This window comes from Bos indicus x Bos taurus, chromosome 2 (assembly GCF_003369695.1).
Source record: "Bos indicus x Bos taurus breed Angus x Brahman F1 hybrid chromosome 2, Bos_hybrid_MaternalHap_v2.0, whole genome shotgun sequence".
In the NCBI taxonomy this organism is placed as follows: Eukaryota; Metazoa; Chordata; class Mammalia; order Artiodactyla; family Bovidae; genus Bos; species Bos indicus x Bos taurus.
In genome coordinates, this window is record NC_040077.1 from 71,543,051 (window position 1) to 71,564,388 (window position 21,338).

Below are 21,338 nucleotides of genomic sequence, written 5' to 3' on the forward strand. Positions count from 1 at the left end.
GCTGAGAAAAGAAGAGAACTGAAAGGCAAAGGAGAATAGGAAAGATATATCTATCTAAATGCAGAGTTTTGAAGAATAGCAAGGAGAAATTAGAAAGCCTTCCTAATTGATCAATGCAGAAAAGTAAAGGAAAATAGAATGGGAAACACTAGAGATCTGTTCAAGAAAATTAGAGATACCAAGGAAACATTTCATGCAAAGATGAGCACAATAAAGGACAGAAACGGTATGGACCTAACAGAAGTAGAAGATATTAAGAGATGGCAAGAATACACAGAAGAATTATACAAAAAGATCTTCATGACCCAGATAATCACGATGGTGCGATCACTCACCTAGAGCCAGACATCCTGGAATGTGAAGTCAAGTGGGCCTTTGAAAGCATCACTATGAACAAAGCTAGTGGAGGTGATGGAATTCCAGTTGAGCTATTTCAGATCCTAAAAGATGATTTTGTGTAAGTGTTGCACTCAATTTGCGAGCAAATTTGGAAAACCTAGCAGTGACTATAGAACTGGAAAAGGTCAGTTTTCATTCCAATCCCAAAGAAAGGCAAAGCCAAAGAATGTTCAAACTACTGCACAAATGCACTCATCTCACATGCTAGCAAAGTAATGCTCAAAATTCTCCAAGCCAGGCTTTAATAGTATGTGAACTGGGAACTTCTGCATTTTCAAGCTGGATTTAGAAAAGGCAGAGGAACCAGAGATCAGGTTGTCAGCATCCGTTAGATCATTGAAAAAGCAGGAGAATGCCAGAAAAACATCTCCTTCATTGACTACACTAAAACCTTTGAGTGTGTGGATCACAACAAACTGGAAAATTCTTCAAGAGATGGGAATACCTGACGTTACCTGCCTTCTGAGAAATCTGTATGCAGGTCAAGAAGTAACAGAACCGGACATGGAACAATGAACTGCTTCCAAATTGGGAAAGGAGTAAGTCAAGGCTGTATATTGTCATCCTGCTTATTTAACTTACATGCAGAGTACATCTTGTGAAATGCTGGACTGGATGAAGCACAAACTGGAATCAAGATTGCAGGGAGAAATATCAGTAACCTCAAATATGCAGATGATACCACCCTTATGGCAGACAGCAAAGAGGAACTAAAGAGCCTCTTGATTCAAGTGAAAGAGGAGAGTGAAAATGCTGGCTTAAAACTCAACATTCAAAAAACAAAGATCATGGCATCTGGTCCCATCATTTCATGACAAATAGATGGGGAAACAATGGAAACTGTGAGAGACTTTATTTTCTTGGGCTCTAAAATCACTGCAGATGGTGGCTGCAGACATGAAATTAAAAGACTCTTGCTCCTTGGAAGAAAAACTATGACCAACTTAGACATCATATTAAAAAACAGAGACATTATTCTGGTGACAAAGGTTCATCTAAAAAGGTATGGCTTTTCTGGAAGTCATGTATGGATGTGAGAGTTGGACCATAAAGAAAGCTGAGCGCTGAAGAATTGATGCTTTTGAACTGTGAAGTTGGAGAAGACTCTTGAGTATCCCTTGGATTGCAAAGAGATCCAGCCAGTCCATCTTAAAGGAAATCAGTCCTGAATATTCATTGGAAGGACTAATGCTGAAGCTCTAATACTTTGGGGACCTGATAGGAAGAACTGACTTATTTGAAAAGCCCCTGATCTTGGGAAAGATTGAAGGCAGGAGGAGAAGGGGATGACAGAGGATGAGATGGTTGGATGGCATCACCGACTTGATGGACATGAGTTTGAGCAAGCTCCAGGAGTTGGTGATGAACTGGCATGCTGTAGTCCTTGGCGTCACAAAGCGTTGAACATGACTGAATGACTGAACTGAACTGTCTGCTCCCCTCGCCATCCTGGGCCAGTTTTATAAGAATGGTAGAGGGGTCAAGGAGCTGAGTTGCATTAATGTAGAAAATGTATACAGGTTATTCAGTTGGGTCCTTCATTGTGAAGCACTGTTTGAAGCACATGCTTCCTACCATTGATGAAACTATATGAGGCCCTGAAACAGGAAGGGAAGCTCTTTACAAGGAAGATTCTCCTTTTGAACATTGTTACCTGTGGGTTTTAATTTTAAAATTGCTCTGACCATCTTACTTACAGCCTATAAATGCAACATCAGGAATGCAGATTAGAGAGATGAAGAGAAACTTGGTGCTTGATGACCCTTCTCGTCTGCTGTTGCTTTTGCTAATGTTTCCAAAGTGCTTTCCGGACAGATATACCTGTCTACAAGGTTAACAGCATCAAGTGACTTTTACCTTGCTCCTTGTATTTTACTTTTTGGTTGATTGTGGGAAACCTGGGCTTGATCCCTGGTTTGGGAAAATCCCCTGGAGAATGGAAAGGGCTACCCACTCCAATATTCTGGCCTGGAGAATTCCATGGACTGTATAGTCCATGGGTTACAAAGAGTCGGACACGACTGAGTGACTTTCACTTTTCGCTTTGCTCATAATGTGTCATTATGCTTTTCCACTTTGATTCTTTTATTGCTGAACGTGTTAGTAGTTTCTCCATGTTTTATTGATTAGTTACACTTTTCTTTAGAGAGTTATCATTCTGTTTGTTCCACAGCTTAGTAGCTATGGGACTTTGGAAAGTTGGAATTAACTATTACATTACTACAACAGTAGTAATGCTTACATGATAAAATTGGTGTGAGGTTAAAATGAGATATTTTTCTAAAGTTTCCTGTGTACTTGTATAATTAGAATAGTATCAGTTTGCTACAAATCAGTTTCTCTGTTTTTATTTCCCTTTTTGTGACATTATTTATTCTACACATGCAAATTTTAAATTGTATTTAGTCAAATATGTTACTTTCCTGTCATAATTTAAAGGTAAGACTAGGACAATAAGACATGGATTAAATACAGGAGTTAATGTAGCAACAGGTCAAGAAGCAGCAGTTAGAACCGGACATGGAACGACAGATTGGTTCCATATCGGGAAAGGAGTACGTCAAGGCTGCATATTGTCACCCCACTTATTTAACTTCCATGCAGAGTACATCATGCAAAATGCTGGGCTGGATGAAGCACAAGCTGGAAGAAATGTCAATAACCTCAGATATGCAGATGATACCACCCTTACGGCAGGAAGCGAAGAACTAAAGAGCCTCTTGATGAAGGTGAAAGAGGAGAGTGAAAAAGTTGGCTTAAAACTCAACATTCAGAAAACTAAGATCATGGCATCCAATCCCATCACTTCATGGCAAATAGATGGGGAAATGATGGAAACCATGAGAGACTTTATTTTCTTCGGCTCCGAAATCACTGCAGATGGTAACTGCAGACATGAAATTAAAAGATGCTTGCTCCTTGAAAGAAAAGCCGTGACCAACCTAGATAGCATATTAAAAAGCAGAGACATTACTTTGCCAACAAAGGTCCGTCTAGTCAAAGTTATAGTTTTTCCAGTAGTCATGTATGGATATGAGAGCTGGCCTATAAAGAAAGCTGAGCATTGAAGAATTGTGCTTTGAACTGTGGTGTTGGAGAAGACTCTTGAGAGTCCCTTGGACTGCAAGGAGATCCAACCAGTCAATCTTAAAGGAAATCAGTCCTGGGTGTTTATTGGAAGGAGTGATGTTGAAGCTGAAACTCGAATAGTTTGGCCACCTGATGTGAATAGCTGACTCATTTGAAAAGAACTTGATCCTGGGAAAGATTGAAGGCAGGAGGAGAAGGGGACGACAGAGGATGAGATCGTTGGATGGCATCACTGACACGATTGACGTGAGTTTGAGTATGCTACAGTAGTTGGTGATGGACAGGGAAGCCTGGCATGCTGCAGTCCATGGGGTTGCAAAGAGTCGGACACAACTGAGCAACTGAACTGAATAACCTGAAAGCAGAAGACATTTGCAAAGTTCTCCTAATATCTTCTATCTTCATTTTAATTATATACTCTTTGAACCAATTTGCCCCGAGTCAGACTTTTTAAATTACTGTATGATGTGTGGAGTTCTTATGCTCAACCAAGTCATTGACATGAAAATAGTTGCAAACTTACTATGAGAGAAGAGTCCAAGAGTTTTAACAATCTGTAAGTATATAGCCTGTGAGTTTGATTTCCTTTTTGTTTTTCTTCCAGAAACATGATCAGGGGCAAGTTCTGTTGGATATAGTCTTCAAGCATCTTGATTTGACTGAGCGTGACTATTTTGGTTTGCAGTTGACTGACGATTCCACAGATAACCCAGTAAGTTTAAGCTGTTGTCTTTCATTGTCATTGCAGTTTTTCTGTCTTTATACTAGGTCCTTTCTGATTTACATTGTTCACTGATTTTGTGAGTTTTTTTAAAAATTTTAATTTGAATGATTAGAGGTAATTCGTTAGCCTCAAACTTCAGTTTCTTATGTTTTAATCTGTTAGGTTATTTCCTTGGCTTTCATGATCATAAGTCATTCTACTAATCAAATGCCTGTTTCTCTCTCTATATGTCTTAGACAACTGAATGGCAAACCTAATTCATACTTTTTTGAGAGAAATATTGGGCATAAAAGTTATAATATTAACATTAAAATTTTGAAGTAAATACTTTTAAAATATTGATGTATCTTGAGTCTTTCATAAATCAGGCTGTATTAAGAGGAAATCAGTTTTTTGTGGCATTCATGGCAAGCTATTTCTCACCAAAATTCTTAATATGTTAATTGTAAATTTTCCAAGTACAGAGATTTACAGGAGATGCTTCCAAATGACAGAGGTTAAATTTCAGAGGTCTACAATTCTTGGGCATTAAGTTCCTTAGATTATTAACTAATTCCTTAGTAAGTGCAGTAATGATTGTTTTTATTAGAAAGATCACATGATAGAAATAGAAGATACCATGTGATGAATAACAGAAATAGTGAATTCTTTGTAAATTTATATGGTTATACAGTGGGGGTTTTTCACAAAAGAATATGATATCTTTTTCATTAGTAAAGGAGAATGACTAGAAGGAAATGTTTTGTATACAGGGGTGGCTGAACTTTAGAAATCAGTTTGTGAGGCCTTATTAATAGAAGGACTATGGAAAATATGAATAACTCTTGTGAGAAAAGTAGAGTTTCTTTCTGTCTCTTGTTCTCATTTGCTCTCATGGTTAGGTCCTGGATGTCTGAATGAATGGTTAGTGGGAAGTAAATATGAAATGTTAAATATTACTTTTTCTTGGCTTTGCTTACTGATTTTGTGTGAAAAACTTGAAGAAAATGTGGATGAAATAAAGCAAGATCCAGTTAGTCTCAGTGGAAATAAATCGTTTTGTACTGAACTGAAATGAGAAAAGTATGAGAAAAACAAACTTTTCTCATACTGTCTTGACTTCAACAGATGACTTGGGCTGCTCCAAGGGCCTGGAAGAAACAATGTTATTTCTTGATAAATAAATGCATGTGAGAATAGAAGTGAGGAGAAATGACAGTAATGCCACCTTTCACTGAAAGATAAATTGTTAACCAGGCAAACACCTGAAAGGTATCTACTACAATGTGCAATATTGAGATTTAAAAAAATAGATAATTCTTACTTGATCTTACTGACACTTATAGGTCAGACTTTCTAAATATAAGCCTGTCTTCAGATAGATTGAAGAAGTGATTAGTAAACAGAGGAGAAAGAGATAAACTATCAATACTTAACCAGCATGGTCACTAAGAAGGTGTTCCAGAAGGACTTGTATGTGAGACCACATGTATTACAGGAAGTTAAAATTCTGTCACATAAATTTATACACAAGAAGACATTTCTACTGTAAAACAATTACAGCAGGATGAATGTGAGGAAGCAGAAATATTTTGAGCTAGGTTGGTCTTTTTGCTGTCTCCTACTTTTTGGTGGCTTAGTTGTAAAGAATCTGCCTGCAATACAGGAGACTTGGTTTCGATCCCTGGATTTGGAAGATCCCCTGGAGAAGGGAATGGTAACCCACTCCAGTATTCTTGCCTGGAGAATTCCATGGACAGAGGAGCCTGGTGGGCTACAGTCCATGGGGTCGCAAAGAGTCAGACACGACTGAGCATTAACACACACACTTTTTCTTAATTTGTTTTACTTTTCTATCTTGAGCATTCCTTCTGAAATAAGATACATTCCCAGGGGCCAGTTGCTGATGATCCAAAAGAATTCTACCACTCCCTGTGGACCCCCCCACCCCCACCCCGCACCCTACCAGCTTAGAATCATACAGTTTCAAAGAAGAGAACAAATTATTTTGTCTACCACCTTTAATTTTCATGAGAAATACCCCAATCCAAGGACATAGAAGAGATAAAGCCCAAGCTGAAAAAGAACATTAGTCGCTCAGTTGTGTCTGACTTTTTTGCGAGCCCACAGACTGTAGCCCACCAGGCTCCTCTCTGCATGGGATTTTCCAGTCAGATTACTGGAGTGGATTGCAATTTCCTTTTCCAGCAGATCTTCCCCACGCAGGGATTGAACCTGTGTCTCTCAGATTTCAGGCAGATTCTTTATTGTCTGAGCCATCAGGGAAGCCCTAAAGCCCAAGCTACATGAAATTAGACTTGAATCTCCTAACTCCCCCTGCAGGTCTTTTCACAGCACTACAACTTCAGTATTTAAATATTCAGAGGAATCCGTGTAATGGGAAAACATGCCTGAGGAGGAGCCTTTAGAGCACAAATCTCATTATTGTCCCATTTCTGATTGTCAGTATGAAGTGTATCAAGCCTTTAAGGATAATTAACGGACTGAAGGAGAAAAATGCCATTTTTAAAAAGAGAAGGAGTAAGGGCGTGACATTTATGAAATATCTATTGTGGACTTGTTAGTAAACCAAATTCTCACAATAATCTTATGAAACTGTTATTAAAATTTTCCCGAAGATGAAAAACTGAGGCTTACAAAACTTGTTTAGTTACAGAGATAATTAAGTAGCTGAGAAAGGATTTGAAGTCATATTTATCTGACTCCAAAGCCTTTGTTTCTCTACTGAAAAGTATTGCTTCCCAAGAGACAATGATATAGATACACAGGACTTATAAAAATGAACATACTGAGGAGAGGGGGTGATCATGCCATAAAATTACCAGCAGTGATCAAAAGGAATTTGGTAATATTCCTAAAAAATGAATTGTTGTCAATTCTTATTAGTTAACAGTTTTTTTCATCTTAAAGCTTATATATGTTATTTATACATGTACGTGTATAAATGTATGTTGCGTGTGTGTATATATATATATATATATATATACACACACATATATACACACTATATACTCACTTTACGGGATCAGAATTAATATTGTCTAGGCACATAGCTACTGATATCAGTTTAACTGATAAACTAAAAAAGCACTTAGCATTTGATTTTAGAGTTATATGTGGAAATACAGAATCATAATTGACTATCCTTTGCTTTAGAATCTTCCCTGGCAACGAGTTCCAGTGCAGCAAACAAAATTACTTAAAGGCTTTGAATTTTGAAATTTCTTCTGCTTTGATTTAAAACTTATTTATCAGAGCTTTACCTGTCAGCATAATGTCTTATATAATAATTTTGTTCAGTAAATATGTATTGAATGAGACGGCAAAATAATGAGTAAATGGCTATAATTCATTATCCATGATTTCTTTAATTTCATACACACTTAATGGTGATGTACCTTGGTGGCCTTTAGCAGCATGATTTCAATAGAGCCTTGATCCTTATATTACTTGTGTGCATCAAGGGTAATATATTTACTTTTTTGTTTCCCCCCAGAGTGAATTATAGTGCCTTTCAGTGAGACAAAGAGTGGACTAAATTGATTATTCTTATACTTATTCTTTCTTCAGTTTCATCCTTCTGATGATAGTTTTGTTATGGTTATGATATTTTACTGGTTTATTACTATTTCCATATCCCCTAACCTTGTGACTTTGAAATTTGAACCTATATCAGAAACACCTGAAGGCTTTTCACAGTTCAGGATTTCTGGACCCTATGCTTAGAATTTCTGATTCAAAAAGTCTGGGGTGGAGCTCAGTAATTCACACTTCAAACAAATTCCGCCATAATGCTAGTGCTGCCAGTTCAAGGAACCACATTTTGAAAACCACTGCTCTAACCCAGTGGGCTGTTAATTAAGTAAGAAATGATTCATAGAAAATAATTTAGTGTACTATTTGAGTTAATTTTACCATAACTCAGTATTCTTGAATTATTTTATCCAGTTTGAGGAAATATAGCAGTTACATTGAGGATGATTTATTTTGACACACCACATTTTAGTACGACATGATTGCTGAAATGCTTTTATTTTCTGTCATGTTCTTATAGTATTTCTCTCACGTTCCATCTGTTTCTACTGTGTACCTCAATTCAACTCTTACTGCCTTTTGTATAAGCCTCTTCAGTAGTCTGCCAAATGGTAGATCTTTTTTTTTGTTCTCTCCTGGTTTCATTTGCGGAGGGAATGGCAGAGGGATCTGGGGTGCAGAGAAGTATTTCACAGAGAATCAGTAACGTATACAGAGTTCCACAGTGAAGAGAGAGGATTGATTTTTCTTTTTCAGTTACCAACTATTTATTGAAATGGTTTATTTTTTATTGTGCAACCTTCCTAAACTCACTTACTGATTCTAGTCACTGTTTGTAAATTCCCTAGAATTTTCTACAGAGATTGTCATGTAAACATATGGTCAATTACATTTATTTAAAAATTTTTAACCAACTCTGTATTCAAGAAAGAAACCAGGATACACGATTGTGTATCAACCTGGTATCATAAGGCCTTCCTAAATTCACTTATTACTTCTGGTATCTTTTTCTTCATTGATTCCTTAGAATTTTCTGTGTAAATCATGTCATATGTGAATAGCAACAGTTTTACTTCTTCCTTCCCAGTCTTTATTTATTTATTTTTTTGCCCATTATTTTTTCATTCTTTGTTTCATGAAAGCTGAGACTATGAGGATACTGATGAATAGAGGTGAAGGGAACAAACTGCCTCGCCTGTTCTCTGTCAGAGGAAAGTACTCAGTGTCTCACCATTAAGGATGCTTTTACCTGCTGGGTTTGTTTTTTTTAAAAAACAGTATAATTAAGGCATAATTGGGTAGTTTAGTTGCTAAGTTGTGTCTGACTGTTGCAACTCCATGGACTGTGCAGCCTGCCAGGCTCCTCTGGCCAAGGGATTCTCCAGCAAGAGTACTGGAGTGGGTTGCCATTTCCTTCTCCAGGGGATATTCCCAACCCAGGGATTGAACCCAGGTCTCCTGCATTGCAGGCAGATTCTTTATCACCTGAGCTACAAGGGAAGCCCAAAGGCATAATTTACATAGGATAAAATCCAACATCCGTTCATAATGAAAACTATCAGCAAACTTGGAAAGGAACATTACTGCTGTGATAAAGGACGTATACTAAGCACAGGTGCATCAGGTAACTGTAGAGTAAAAGCACAATGATATGTCACTGCACATCCATTGGAATAGTTAAAAGATGAGAGTCTCACAGTACCAGGTTTTGGCTAGGATGTGGAGCCACTGGGACCTTAAAAGGATACAACCACTTTGGAAAGTATAGTTTGGCAGTTTCTTATAAACTTGAACATAGGTTTAATACATATCTCCAAGCAGTCCTACCTTTGGGGTATTTATCCAGGAGAAAATGAAAACACATTCTGTGAAACTTTGTATACAAATGATCATAGTAGCTTTATTCATAATAGCTCATTCCTGAATTAACTTCAGCATCTATCAGTAAGTGAATGGATGAAAAATAATTGTTATGTTTTTACATAGTGGAATATTATATGGTATATACTCGATTATTCTATTCATAGTAAATTGTAGAGCAAGCAAAACTTGTCCATAGTGACTGAAAGCAGATCAGTGATTGCCTGGGGGGTTGAGGGGCTGATTGCGAAAGGATACAGGGAACTTCTCAGCGTTGTAGAAGGAGGTCGGTAGTGAGGCCCTGCATGACTTGGACTGTGGATGGAGAATGAGTGCCGTCTGGCTGGACCCACATCCGTATTCTGCTTCCCTTTGGGTGAACGGTTATCTCAGTTATCGGAAATGAATATCATTTCCTTATATTTCCAACTGCTTCTTTTTCCTGGGGTTTTGGGATCTTCCTGTGCATGCACAAGCTGAACCGTCAACCAGAGTTGTGATGGCTTTTATATCTAGACTTGAGTTAAACGCTTCTACTGTTTCCTGTCTATCAGGATTTCCTCCTCAAGGATTTCCTCCGCCTGAACTCTGTCCATTGACACCTCAAGTTAGTGAGACTGTCCCCTACCTTGTGCTGGATTTGAGGTTGCCCTCAGGGAAAAAACTGCAAATGTATAAATCTCACCTATTGCAGTTTTTCTGTTTTTCAAGATTAAACTTGGGTACTGTTTCTTCTGCCTGATTTTGGTTGCTTTCTAATGTCAAATATTGTACATACACACAGAATAAAAATGAGTGCCATGAGCAGACAAGAAATTTTAAGGACTTCTTAGATTCTGTGCTTACAAGGATTAGTGGAAGAATCAAATAGAGGGAATCAAAAAGAGAATGTAGAAGAGAAATATGGGGGAAGTGGGAGAGTTTTCAGGGTGATGCAGTACAGTTTGTCAAACAGTTCACTGAGAAACTGTTTGAAACATCTAGGCTCTTAACCCCTCAGGCAGTGTGTACTGTTCTTTGTAGAATAAATATATTTGTATGTTTGGCATGAAGGTGCAGAGAACTATCTTCTTAGCGATATGATTAATCTGCCTTGAGAGTCCAAATGAATCTTTTGGAAAACGTTTTACAACTAGTAGGACTTAAAACTGAACAAACAAGTGTCGATCACTTTCTATGTACTGATTAGGGAACATAATCCAACAAAATAGCAAATTAAATAGATTTTCTTTTGAAAACCCAAATCCATTAAATATCTATGAATAAACTTTTGATATTACAGGTATCAGAACTTATAGAAAGAAAACCATAAAACTTAACAGGAAGAGATACTAGACGACATGAGTAAATGAAGAAATAGCCTGTTCAGGATGAGAAAGAATGTTATGAAGATTTCACTAACAATTGCTAGTTAGAATCTGAACTGAATTTTTGGGGTGGAGTGAGTGAAGTTGACCCCATCACCCTCAAGTTCATCTTGCTCCATCTTCATGGTTTAAGTCAAGAGTATACCTTCTGTCTAATTGCCATCACTGAGGAAATCTGTGATATTTCCCAGTGCTTGTTAGTGTACTTCTCTAAGCTGTGCCAGCCTCACATATCTTGTATATTTAAACATGTGGATCTATGATATCAGAATGTTTTGAAGGGGAACTAAGTGAGGAAGGCAGGCTATGGGGAATTAAATGGTCCCAAATTTTGATTTTAGACAGACAGTAAAATAAATATAATTTATGCTTTTTTTCTAGAAAATATGCAGGAAAAAAATCACTAGATTAATAAATACATGGGTTAGAATGTGGATAAATGGGTGGATACCTAGGGGGAACAGATGTGTTAAGTAGGGATAAAACCATCTGATTATTGGCACAGAAATAAAAACTGCTGAGTCATTCAACAGGGTTAGTTAGCCCTTCACCAGATAATTTTAGTAGATGTTATATGCTATATTTTGTGCCAGGTACTCACCCTTTCAGCTTTGAATAAATCAGATATTATTCCTTACCTTAACGAGTTCATAATCTACAAAAGGAGATAGGCAATAAAAAGTAAAACAAACACATTGCAATTAAAATGTTACAAAGGAATTTAATGTTCCTTACCAGAAGGAAAATAACTAAGTAGATAGGAGCTTTGTGATATATTTTTGATAGGGCAGTCAATGAAGGCCTTTCTAGTGAAGTGAAATTTAAGTTGAGACAGATAACAAAAGACGTCAACCATGGTAAAAGCTGGGAAAGGACATTCTTTGCATCAGGATGCTTGGAATTGAGGCATCTTGGAGAAACAAAAAGGAGGCCATTATGACTGAAGCTAGGAAAACTTCAGTGGAAGAAGTTAAGGAGACAAATATATCATTTAAATATGAAATCTAAAAAAAGGATACAAAGGAACTCATCTACAAAACAGAAATAGAATCACAGATGTAGAAAACAAACAAGAGTTACAGGGCAGGGAAGGAAGGGGGATAAATTGGGAGATTGGGACTGACATATACACACTACAGTATATAAAATAATTAACCAATGAGGACCTCCTGTATAGCAGGGGAACTCTACTCAATACTCTGTATTGGCTTATTTGGGAAAAGTATCTAAAAGAGAGTAGATATGTGGATATGTAAAAAAAAATTTGACAGCCACAGATCTGGAATTGTCAAATCTGAACTGGACACCTATTTTGATGGGTATTGTAAGGCTTCTAAAACTTAGCAGGAGTCTAGAATTGCCTCTTTGAAATATACATTTTTTAAATTAACTGAGGCAAATAAAACATTAAAGAAATAAAAAAAGAAGAGGTAAGGAGAGACCATGTAAGCCATAGTAAGGCCTTTGGATCTTACATTAAGAAATTATCAACAGATACCAAGCAAAGGAGTGACACTTTTAAAAGACTATGCTAGGGACTTCTCTGGTGATCTGGGGTTTGGGATCTTCCTGTGCATTCAAAAGCTGAACCGTCAACCAGAGTTGATCCAGGAGGCCTGGGTTCAATCTTTGGTAAATTAGATCCCATGTGCTGCAACTAAGAGTTTGCATGCCACAACGAAGGTCAGAGATCCCAAGGGCCACAACTAAGACCCAAAAAGAAAAAAAAGTAGGACTAGCTTCTGGAGGATGAAGGATGAGAGGAAGAGAAGAGACAGACTACGATTATTAAGAGGCTAAAGGATGGTAGCAGAGTAGGTGGAGAAGAATTGTTAAGTTCTAGGGATGATTTGGAGGTAGAATTAGTTGGATTTGATGTGTTGGATGTTTTGGACAGTGGAAAGAAAAGACTTGTGGATTACTCTCAGCCACTTGTTGTGTGCACTTTATTGGGTCAACTGTGGGTGGTAGCAGGATACTTTATAAGTAACAATATATAAGCTTATATTTTTCTAGTGCTTTGAAAATACTGCTGTATCTATGACCTCGTTTTGTGTTGTTTTATTTTTTTAACTGAAACATTGGCTGTTGAAATGTTTTCTGAATTTATAGTTTTCCTGAAATAGAGCCTAAGTGGCATTCAGAAGTGTTTAGACTATTTGAAATTTTCATATACAAAAAAGCAGTCTTTCTCTAAACATTGTCTCTTAAAAAAATTAGTGTGGGATGTTTTTAGGGGGAGTATTTTGTTTTCTTTTTTGAGGAATAGAGAAGGAGTTAAATTTTTTTCATAAGAGTAGATTTTCATGATTTGTAAATTTTGTCTGAATGAGAGCATAAAGCCAAGAGTATTTTTATGAGAGATAAAGAGAATTTTTAAAAATTGATAGGCTGTTAATACTTAACAGAATCAATTCATATTGTAGTGATGAAGCATTTTTACTTTTGGAATAGAGGTTATTACACACTATAACTTAATGAGAAATTTAAATCAAAATCTTAAATCACAAATATATTCAGTACTTTCTTGTAGAATTTTGTTACATTTGATATGAGTGTGTAATTTAGTGATTTTTTTCCCCCTCACCTAGTAGGCCTTTTCAAAAAATGCAATTTTTAGCATTAATCTTCAAATGGAATAGATTTGCAAGAATTGATGTATTAGTTCCTCAAGGAAAAAACAAATCAGTCTTACTTATTTATTTTTCAGAGGTGGCTGGATCCAAACAAACCAATAAGGAAGCAGCTAAAGAGTGAGCAAACATATTTACTTGATGTTATACAAATATACTTTATAAAGATAAAGGATTAATATAATCTGATTAATTAGAACTGCTTTTATTAATTCTAGGAGGATCTCCTTACAGTTTGAACTTTAGAGTCAAATTTTTTGTAAGTGACCCCAACAAGTTACAAGAAGAATATACAAGGTGGGTTTATGGAGCATATTTTTACTTGAAAATATTGTCAAAACTCTTACAAAATTTTGAAATTAGGCAAAAATACATGACCATGACATAGTTCTGAGCTTCCCTGCCAGCACACAGAATAGGTTGTGGATGTTTTAAGATAAATTTCCTCCTCCACTTTTAGATGGCTGGGAGAGATTTAGGAGGTTGTAACCCTAGGGCCAGCTCATCCAGCCGTAAGCAGCTTCCTGAACCATGTAAATACTAACTTTGTGAAAAATGGTTCAGAAGCACTGCTGTCACTAATTGTAGTAATTAGATGATGCTGCAGTTGTATTCCAGGGATTCTGCATAGTGACAGTTATCCAGTTTTTTTTTTCCCCCTTGTGAAAGCATATTCCGTATTTTACTTCCGTTGAAGAGAGCATAGACTTTATTAAATGCATAACCATTGTGTGTAGGAGTGATGGTCAGGAGGTGTCTTTGTAGAGCATGCTGGCAGAGAGTTCACTAGCACATTCAGGCTGAAAATCCCCACATCACTGGCCATTTTAAGTTTGATCTTCATTTACAATTAATCCTGTTGTCCCTTCTACTTGACATAATGTACACAAGAATGACCCAGATAAGCATTTTGACATCACATAAATGTTAGGTGAACTGTTTAAGGTAGAAATCATGGGGAATAATCGCAGTGTGGTAACTGTCATTATTAAAATAACTTGAATGATAACCTTACGTATTGCTTGAAAGACAGAATTAGTAGTTTTTGTTTTTAAAGACAGAATTAAAAATTAGTATATTATACCTTCCACATGATATAAGAATATAGGTCATTGACTATATTCAGAATTACTCTAAAAGATAGGTGACAAATTAAATATCTGAATCCCATGGACAGAGGAGTCTGCTGGGCTACAGTGCATGATGTTGCAATTAGTCTGAAAACACTGAAGTGATTTAGCACGCACACACACCCCTAAAGCTATCTGTAGGTAGGCTGTTAGATGTTAATGTTTTCATTATCCTTTAGAATACTTTGGTAAAGTGGAGAAGCAAAGCACTGTTGAGAGTCCTTTGCTATGTGTTTGTTGTGGGGCAGGGTGTTACCGTTTTTATAACAACTCAGGAATATAGATCCAGGATTAGGTAGTCCTAACCTTTGACACTAATAATGTCCAACATAATTTATCTTGAAAGGCAAAGTTGTATCATATGAAAGCCTTAGTTTAATATTGTAACTCTTAATCAGTCAGATTTTGTTGTTGTTAAATAATTAAAATAATAGGATCTTTTGTCTTAATAAATAGTTCTCAGTATAATAAAACTTTCCCAAATTTTGGATGAACTTCAAGGAAACTGCTCTGAATTACTGAAAATTGGGAATTATAAAGCATTTTAAAATGCATTTTTTACTGGTACATGGAACTTGAAATCAAATAACCAAGTATTCCATAATATGTATTTATGTAACTAGTTTTTAAATGTATATGAAAAATAAAAGACCAGTAATTTTTAATTGGATTTCTAACGTGTTTAATGTTTATGGAAACATTGTTAGCATAAACAATTAAAATGTCAATTTTAGCTATATTCATAATTTACTTCACTCAAAACAGTGTCTTTAAATTTCTTAATAAGCTTGATGTGTTGGTTCTTTTATAGCCTGTGTTGAAACATAACCAGGGAATAAATGTTTCACTGATAATTAAAGTCAAACTATCTTCATGAAGTAGAATAAAGTAAAATCACGTTTGGTAGTAGTAGTGGAATTGTGCTAAAGTTTATCAGTCTAAAATATGTTTTCCCTAGAAATAATGCATTATTTTAAAAATCCTTTATAATGTAATGTCCTGGAATCTTGTAACTGGTGCTTTTTGGTAAAATGAGTAAATGGCAAATTTTAATTTTATTACCATTTATACATCAAGGATTTTCTACCCTATTTACAAGTTAGAATCACCATAGGGGAGCTTTAAAACATGCTGATACCATGGCCAGACCCCTAGATATTCTGATTTAATAGGTATCAGATGAGACCTGGCTTCCAGGTGGTTCTATTAATAATATGCAGCCAGGGTTTAAAAAAAAAAGACTCCTTTAAAACTTTAGTGGTTATGGTCATGAGTAGGGTAGGACACCCTTAGCCACAGTTGCTCAGTTTTAAGGACTGCTTTAAACCCCACAAAAAGGAAGTCTGCTGTGCTTCCTTGTCTTGAGATTCTTTTTTGTATTAGTGGTTAAAAAAAGAAAAAAGAATTACAGACCTTTCATCAGGTTAAATGTCATTTGTATTAACAGGTGCTGGCATAACTAGAGTTGGCATTTTCTTAGGAGTCATTACAGTACACTGGAGAAGGCAATGGCAACCCACTCCAGTGCTCTTGCCTGGAAAATCCCATGGATGGAGGAGCCTGGTGGGCTACAGTCCGTGGGGTCGCGAAGAGTTGGACACGACGGAGTGACTTCACTTTCACTTTTCACTTTCACGCATTGGAGAAGGAAATGGCAACCCACTCCAGTGTTCTTGCCTGGAGAATCCCAGGGACAGGGGAGCCTGGTAGGCTGCCGTCTATGGGGTCGCATGGAGTTGGACACGACTAAAGCGACTTAGCAGCAGCAGCAGCATTACGATACAAACGACATTTCTTTCATACCTTTTCAGTGCTTAGTATATTCAGTACATAGTAGGTGTTTAGTGCATGATATGCTATTATATTATTTTTACAACTTAAACAGATTGTCTCTACGTTTAGGTCAGTCATTATTAATCTATCTTAAAGGTCTTTAATTGTCTTTAAAAATTGGACTTTTATCACCATATTTAGGGCCCCTCGGATACATATACTAGGCAAGTGATATTACTTCCTTTTTACAAATAGAGAAACTAAGGCTCCACCAAATTTTAAGTAATTTGCCAAAGATCATAGGCTGGTTTTACTTAGGACTTTAATTCTGGTTTCCACTCCATCAGTTCTTACTGTTCAGTGTGTAAATCAAAATTCAGGAAGCATAGATGTTATTTGTATAGGATTTACAGTATTATATCAAGGATATACACATTTCAGTCTTAACTATAAGACTGTTTCCCACCAGAGATCTTTAACTTTTAATTATGAAATCAAGTAAACCAGATAGAAATATGTTGTCTTGGGTTGAGTACATGGATAATATTGTAATACTATATATTAAGCCTCACAAGGAGTTTATGTACTTCATTAATATATGAAGCCAGGATATTTGTATCAGCTGTTTTATATCTGATTCTCTGAAAGATCTTAATTACATTCTTTGGTAATTTGATTGTCATGGAACTCTTTAATAACTGGAATAGCCAAACAACTAAAATTTTAAATAATTTTGAGTCTGTGGTGTACTTTTTTTAGTGGGGTGAAATGAAAGTCTTAATTCTCTGTTTAAACATTAAAAGCCACACAATTTTATCTTCTGCCCACATGATACAGCACAGGTGCCTTTACCCAGGCACCAATAAACCCAGTGAGGGAATGACTGTACCCACCAGAAGGGACAGAAGGGCAAGGCCATCTTGTGAGCAACCTTGGTATTCTTAGTATAGGATACTTAAATTTTTGTTGGTTTTAAAGGAAATTGGCTACTTGGCAATTTTAATAGTAGAGCAACAGTAAGGAAGGGAACTCCACCCCCCCCCCCACCCCCCCCCACCCCCCGCCGCCCCCAATCAAAGAGAACTGTCTTAACTCAAATGAAGATGGAAAAGTGCTTTTCTACAGTTAGCAACTTCTTGTTGCCTGATGCTGTAGTGAGCAACATAGGCTCACTATGTTGAGCTGGCCTCCTGGCTCAGCAGAAAGAGTGACTTTCTTCAGTTGATCGCTAGTATGTTGCTACTGTCAGTTCTCTGTGTCTCTTGACTTACATTTCCTGTGCTTTCCAGTTCTACTTTTGGCAAACACCAATCTTCAGAGTATTTCTCCCTGATCTTCTTCAGTCATGTAATTCTTAAAATCATGAGAGTTTTATAATAGAAGCTAGGAAACAAAATATTTGAAGTATAAAATTTCATTTATCAAAGAATTCTAAATATTTGGATTCATGAATTTATGAAAGTTTATTTTAAAATATCTTTACATGTGCTAATATGTTCATTATAAAAGCAAATATTTCAGTTTTATTTGTTAATGTAAATATACAGTTTTTAAAACTCTAAATTTTGTAATTCCAATAAATACTAATTTTCTTTTTTTCCCCAAGGTACCAGTATTTTTTGCAAATCAAACAAGACATTCTTACTGGAAGGTGGGCTATTTTAAATTTTTAGTAATGGGCTTTAAAAATACTTTTAATTCTGCATTTAGTAGTTTGTGATCATTGCAAACAGATTATCTACTGAAAGATGGCTCTATGTAGCATGAATTCCTTTCATCAGATAAGTTCATTACTTAATAGTTAAACATGTAAATCACCTGGAAACTTCAAGTGTGAATAATATAATTTAAATTATAGTGCTTTTAAAATTATTGTGTTTAACCTTGGGTTATTTTCTGTTTTATTTTATTAGATTGCCCTGTCCTTATAATACTGCTGCTCTTCTGGCTTCATTTGCTGTTCAGTGTAAGTATCAGCCCAGTTTTTGGCCAAATAGCATATGATTGCATGGTTTCTGTTGATAGAGCATTACCTTTAATGTATGAGTTATTCAGACGTATGTTACCATACAGAAAAAAGTGACTGCACAGAAAACATAATAAAACATCCAATTAGCAATTACTTTGGTTCCTGGAAAGACTTTTCCTGAAGTTGTTTCAGACCTAGAAAAATGTTAAATGTGTCATTATAACTTGCTTAAATGGTAACAGTAGAAACAGATATTTTACTTCCAGAAATATAATGGAATTCATGACATTGTTGATTTGGCAGTAAAACTTGAATATTTGTTTATAAAGTGTTAATATTTTTTCCATTTATTAGCTGAACTTGGAGACTACAATCAATCAGAAAACTTGTCAGGCTACCTCTCAGATTATTCTTTCATTCCTAATCAACCTCAAGATTTTGAAAAAGAAATTACAAAATTACATCAGCAACATATGTAAGAATTTATTTACTTTTCTGCTTACTTAGTAAACTTCTTGATGATATCTCTTCTAGAGAAATGTTTTAAATTATTTCTAATGTGGTTTTATTTACTTTATATAGAACAGTTGCTATTATATAAAATAGTATGATTACTATAAAGAAATGTAGGTAATTTATACTAAAAAATATCACTTATTTCATAGAATGCATGCATGCTCAGTCATGTCCAACTTTTTGCAACCCTGTGGACTATAGCCTGCCAGGCTGCTCTGTCTGTGGGATTATCCCAGCAGGAATACTAGGGTAGGTTGCCATTTCCTTCTCCAGGGGATCTTCCTGACCCAGGGATTGAACCCACCAGTCCTGTGTCTCCTGCATTGCAGGCAGATTCTTTACCTGCTGAGCCATCAGCGAAGCCCATTTCATAGAATATATGAGGCTTATTTTCATGTCTGTTAAGAAACATAAAGCTATATGTAAATAGACATAGCATTTGCTATTCTACAAAGTTGCCAGTTCTTTAAAAAGGAATTTTAGAATATTAATAATGTACTCATAATATACAAATCAATCTACTTAGCATTCTTTTCTAGTTTTTAGCTGTGTGAAAGAAATCCATTCTGTTCGGTAATGACTCTACGTTAGTCCAACTCTTTGCAACCCCATGGACTGTAGCCCACCAGGCTCCTCTGTCCATGGAATTTTAAATGAATAAAAAACATTCTTTTGAAATAGTAACATTTTTCATTCATAACAATATTCAGCATTGATATTTTGTGAGTCTAATTTTCTGTGACATGAGTTTTCAAGAAGAGATTCATTGCTTTGAATAGAAAGTTGTATTGTTTATTGGTTCAGAGTTCAGTTTTGCTTTACCACACTTTTCAAAATACTCCTGGAGTATTTTGCAGTGTTAGGTATTGATTGAAAGACTAGATTCTAAGAGCCTGAATCAGACTCATTCAATCTGGTTTGAAATTCTAATGAGGCAGCTTACTATCTTAAAACCTTGGCCCAGTCACTCTATTTCTCTGTTTCCTTATATGTAAATTGGGGATGATAAAGTGATCTACCTCTGGTGTTATTTTACGGATCAGGTGAGTTTATATATACAAAATACCCAGAATAGTGCTTGGCACATAGTAAGCACTGAAGAAATATTAACTCTTAGTAAAAAGAAACTTACTTTCATTGAGTAATGGCCCATGTGTCAAAAACAGGTTAGCAAACTATGACCCCCTGCCGCCTTTTGTATGGCCTACAGGTTAATAAAAATGGTTTGTACATTTGAAATGGTTGAAGAAAATCAAAAGAAAAATAACATTTCATGGCACATGAAAGCTTGAGAAATTTCACTTTTCCATGTCCATAAATGAACATTGGCACACAGATTCCCTCATTGTTCTACATTGTTAACAGCAGAGCTGAGTTGTTGAAACAGAGACCTCAATGGCCTGAAAGCCTGAAGTACTAGCTGTCCAGCTCTTTCCAGCAAAGGTTTGCTGACCCCTAATCTAAAATAAGACTAATGACTGAAAATTTTAATAGATTGGCTTCATGAGGTGTGGGGACTGTTTTGTTCTAAAAGTAAATGTCATTTATTATAAAAGTTCTACACATAGCATATCTGAACTAAGGGTTTGAAGATAAATCAGATTTTTAAAAAATTTACCAATAATGAAAAGCCTCTTCTGTCAGAAGAATGTTTGTACATTTTACAAAGTGTTGGTTATTTTGCCTTTAAGAAATGATTCTGCAAACTTTTAAAGAAAAAAAAAAATGGAATCAACCAGTTTAACTGTGGGGCTTGGAGAAAAAGTAGAGTATTTACTTAACTTAATTGAATTTTATAGAAAACTGAAGTATATCTGCTTTTTTTTTTTTTTTTGAGGAGTCCTATTTTTATGTTCATACATTGGCAAGCTGCTTACTCCCTTTTCTGGTATCATTAATGAATGGTTATCTTTGCATTTTTAATTTGCTGCTTTTGCTCTGCTAGAGCCTGATATCAGATAACCAAAGTTGTTAGAACTATATATAATAGAACCTTTTTAAAGGCTTTGCATTTACAGTAGTAGTTCTCACACTTATGTTCATAAGAATCACTGGAATATGTCTTAAAATATAAATGATTTGAACCCCTTTTATTCTAATACTGGGTTGTATAGAACAGTACTTCTGAAACTATCTGTGATGGAAGGCCAGTTTTCCCCACAGTCTCTCATGGAACAGTACTTCTGAAAAATATAATAAAAATGAATTACTCGAAAAACAAAATGGAGAAATAAACAAAGGCTTTAAAAATTACAGTTGCTTTTTGTTGTCGTTAGATGCAACAGATGTAAAATAACTCTGCCAAAGTGCTACGAAAGGCTTTGACGCTCTTAATTTCTGTCC

General features: G+C 35.8%; 1 protein-coding gene across 4 annotated transcripts in view; it reads left to right on the forward strand.

The window, feature by feature from the left end:
* PTPN4 (protein tyrosine phosphatase, non-receptor type 4) overlaps positions 1-21,338 on the forward strand; it is a 190,748-nt gene that overhangs the window by 69,714 nt on the left and 99,696 nt on the right. For 2 of the 4 annotated variants that reach the window (XM_027562478.1, XM_027562499.1), the window contains 6 exons: positions 4,094-4,201; positions 13,685-13,727; positions 13,805-13,904; positions 18,117-18,161; positions 18,424-18,476; positions 18,834-18,954. In XM_027562478.1, coding sequence (XP_027418279.1) covers positions 4,094-4,201; positions 13,685-13,727; positions 13,805-13,904; positions 18,117-18,161; positions 18,424-18,476; positions 18,834-18,954 — 470 coding nt within the window. The remainder of the gene's footprint in view (positions 1-4,093; positions 4,202-13,684; positions 13,728-13,804; positions 13,905-18,116; positions 18,162-18,423; positions 18,477-18,833; positions 18,955-21,338) is intronic. The other 2 variants (XM_027562489.1, XM_027562510.1) reach the window with 1 other exon arrangement.